Consider the following 3,220-nt stretch of genomic DNA (forward strand, 5'->3'; position numbering starts at 1 on the left):
ATATGACCTTGAACTTCGTCCAAATAAGCAACGGACAGCTGAAGTCTCTCAACTGAAAAGATCAGGACAGAGAGTGCTCTCTAAAGCTTGTGACCCACTCATGCCTGCTCTAGGTCACTGGATGAGTCTCTGGCTCTCACTTCCAGGATTGAAATGCCATAGCTCAGAATTAGTGATGACATAATCTGGCCTCTACTTTCCAAGTGCCCCTTATTTGTTACTATTTCACAATACAAATTCTCCCCTCCAACATTGGCTATAATATAGCCATTTTCTTTACTACCTAAGAAATAGAATTACAGACTAATAGACTTGGAAAGAACTTGAAAGATTATCTAATTCAAGATCCTCACTTTACCAATGAGAAAACTAATGAATAGAGAAAAAGAAGACTTCATGAAATCACCAGAATTAGGAGCCTCTCTTTCTCTTCCTTCTCCTTCTAGCTGTAAGGATACTACACCCATAGCTGAATGTGGGGAAACTAAGCAATAAGTTCAATTCTAAGAACTAAAAAGAGAAAGGAGTTAGTAGTCTGGCTCAAAGTCCTCTCTGTTCCTTCTAGAGATGCAAAGAGGAGATCATTGAGCTCTGAGAGTCTCAATCCCCTGGGAAATCCTTATCCATGCTGCTTTAAAGTCTTGAAGGGAAACAGTTTCAGACCAATCAGGCTCCTTGCTTTGTTTCAAGACACAAAAATAGCTGCTGAACAGGAACAAATGCAGCTTGAGTTGTATATGCCATCTTTTAAAAAGACCCTAAGAGGTGTTCCCAGTTGCTTCTCCAGCTAGGAGCAGGGCTAGGATTAGGCTGAGGTTAATGAGACACTCATTCCAAGGCCAAAATTTAAGAGAGTACCACAAAACTCAATAATCAAGATAAATAATATTTTAATGCAACATTTTTAGAAAATAAATTTTGATTTATTTATTTATTTTGAGACAGACTCTTGCTCTGTTGTCCAGGCTGGAGTGCAGTGGCATAATCTTGGCTCACTACAACCTCCACCTCCTGGGTTCAAGCAATCCTCCTGCATCGGCCTCCCAAATAGCTTGGATTACAGGCATGCACCACCACACTGACTAATTTTTGCATTTTTGGTAGAGACAAGGTTTCACCATGTTGGCCAAGCTGGTCTTGAACTCCTGATCTCAAGTGAACCACCCACCAATCTCCCAAAGTGCTGGGATGACAGGTGTGAGCCACCACATCTGGCCAGAAAATAAATATAACACAAAAAAATACCTGATGAACAAATGCTAAAATTTTAAATACCAGGATCTGACCCTGCACTAGTAAAACTCATGTAACTCATCTTACCCTAATCCTAGCCTTGTCAGATTGGATCTTCAAAATTCTGTGATAGATATTTTGAGCATCCAAGATTTTTGCATTAATTTTGATTTTTTAAAAATACTGAAATCAAAGCCAGGTGTGGTAGCTCATGCATGTAATCCCAGCATTTTGGGAGGCTGAGGCAGGTGGATCACCCGACATTAAAAGTTTGACACTAACCTGACCAACATGAAGAAATCCCATCTCTACTAAAAATACAAAATTATGGTGGTGCATGGTGGTGCATGCCTGTAATCACAGCTACTTGGGAGGCTGAGGCAGAGAATCACTTGAACCCAGGAGACAGAGGTTGCAGTGAGCCGAGATTATGCCATTGCACTCCAGCCTGAGCAATAAGAGTGAAACTCCATCTCAAAAAAAAAAAAAAAAAGAAAAAAAGAAATCAATTATATTTATCTAGGTTACTAGGTTTTTGGTTTTTTGGTACCCTCTTAAATTTTACACCTCAAGTGAGTATCTCACTTACTTTGTCTTAATCCCAGTTCTGTCTCTCATGAAATGACCAGAGACAAGAGACAAACAAATTAAAACACATGTAGAATTTATGGTTTAATTCAGTAAAGATTCTTTTATTGAAGCAGAATAAAACAACCCCAACTCAGCAGTACAGGAAGGATAAATTCCTTACCAGTGACTTCCCCTTCCACTCAAGGCATTGCCCCATGTCCATGTTCAGGTCTGCCTCAGGGACAGCCAGCTCCAATGCCATTGAGAAAAGAGAGCTCAGTCTCCGGCACTGATCTTGAGTTATTTAACATAGCCCTGGAAACTCTCTGGCCCCAACTCATCACAAGTGATAAGAACAAACCCCTCTGTGGGGAAATAGCGGTAACTACAGGCAGGGTATCTTGTGCCTTCAATGAGCTGACAGACTGTCATTTTGAATTTTGTCTCACTCTGAAAGCAGAAAGTGGCCGAAAGGTTTTGACAAGCTACCTTCTTGGGAGAAGCGCAAAGACCATTGATTTTTCGAGGCCTCTCATGGATGAAGACATGCTCCTTTTTACAAGTGTGGTCGGGCTCCCTGATGATTCTTTGTATGATCATGTGGTTGCAGTACCTTGCCGGAATGGGAACACCTTCCTGAGGGTAGTCCACATGCAAGTGTTCTAAGGTTGATATCATTACTTCATTATTCACCTGATTTTCCCAGAACAGAAGCACCAAGAAAATGATCACCATTATTACCATCACAGGTGAGAGTGCCTTCACATCTTTGGCTTTAACTGCTGTTGAGTAAGACAAGACAGAAAGTAGCAAAGGACAGTCAGATTCCTCCTGCTCCAACTTCTGGCTGCTCCCCCATTTTTGGAATATTTTATTTCCTTCTCTCTGCTAAATAAAATCACGCTGACCTTGCAAGATCCAGCTAGAGGCATAGTTCCCCAAGAAAGCCCTTTCTGACCATTTCAGCTCTCAGACTTTGATACTGAGCTGTTCTCCAAATTATTCCTGTTGTGTTTGTTTTGTTTCTACAAGTTCTTTGACAGCAGATACCACATCTCTTATTTCTCAAATCCTTCAAAGTACTCAACATAGAGCTGGACATATAGAAGGTGGTCAAGGTTATTCAAATTCCTGAATAACCTTCTTTCCCATTATTTTCTCAACTCTAACTCCACCCAATTGCACATGAATTTAGTACCTTCTACTTATCTGTTCTTCCCAATTCCTTCCAAGTCCCTCCCTCTGTCAGTCCTGCTTGGCTCGGTGCTAGCTCCTCTCACCTGTCATTTTTCTGGTGGTTCTCACAGGTAACATAGCCTTTTGATCATGAATTTGAGAAAATCGCTTGTGTCTTGCTGTTCCCTGAAGATAACTGATAGAGAGCCAGTTGAATGTGGGGAGGGCCAAAGTAGAAAGA

The 3,220-nt window shown here is 41.1% G+C and overlaps 1 protein-coding gene across 1 annotated transcript in view; it reads right to left on the minus strand.

The window, feature by feature from the left end:
* Positions 1–2,638, minus strand: part of RNASE12 (ribonuclease A family member 12 (inactive)) — a 3,337-nt gene extending 699 nt beyond the window's left edge. Inside the window, exon 1 of the mRNA XM_017539618.2 lies at positions 1,985–2,638. Coding sequence (XP_017395107.1) covers positions 2,104–2,547 — 444 coding nt within the window. The 5' untranslated portion in view covers positions 2,548–2,638 and the 3' untranslated portion in view covers positions 1,985–2,103. The remainder of the gene's footprint in view (positions 1–1,984) is intronic.
* Between the last annotated feature and the right edge of the window lie 582 nt (positions 2,639–3,220).

This window comes from Cebus imitator, unplaced genomic scaffold (assembly GCF_001604975.1).
Source record: "Cebus imitator isolate Cc_AM_T3 unplaced genomic scaffold, Cebus_imitator-1.0 Scaffold119, whole genome shotgun sequence".
NCBI classification, from domain to species: domain Eukaryota; kingdom Metazoa; phylum Chordata; class Mammalia; order Primates; family Cebidae; genus Cebus; species Cebus imitator.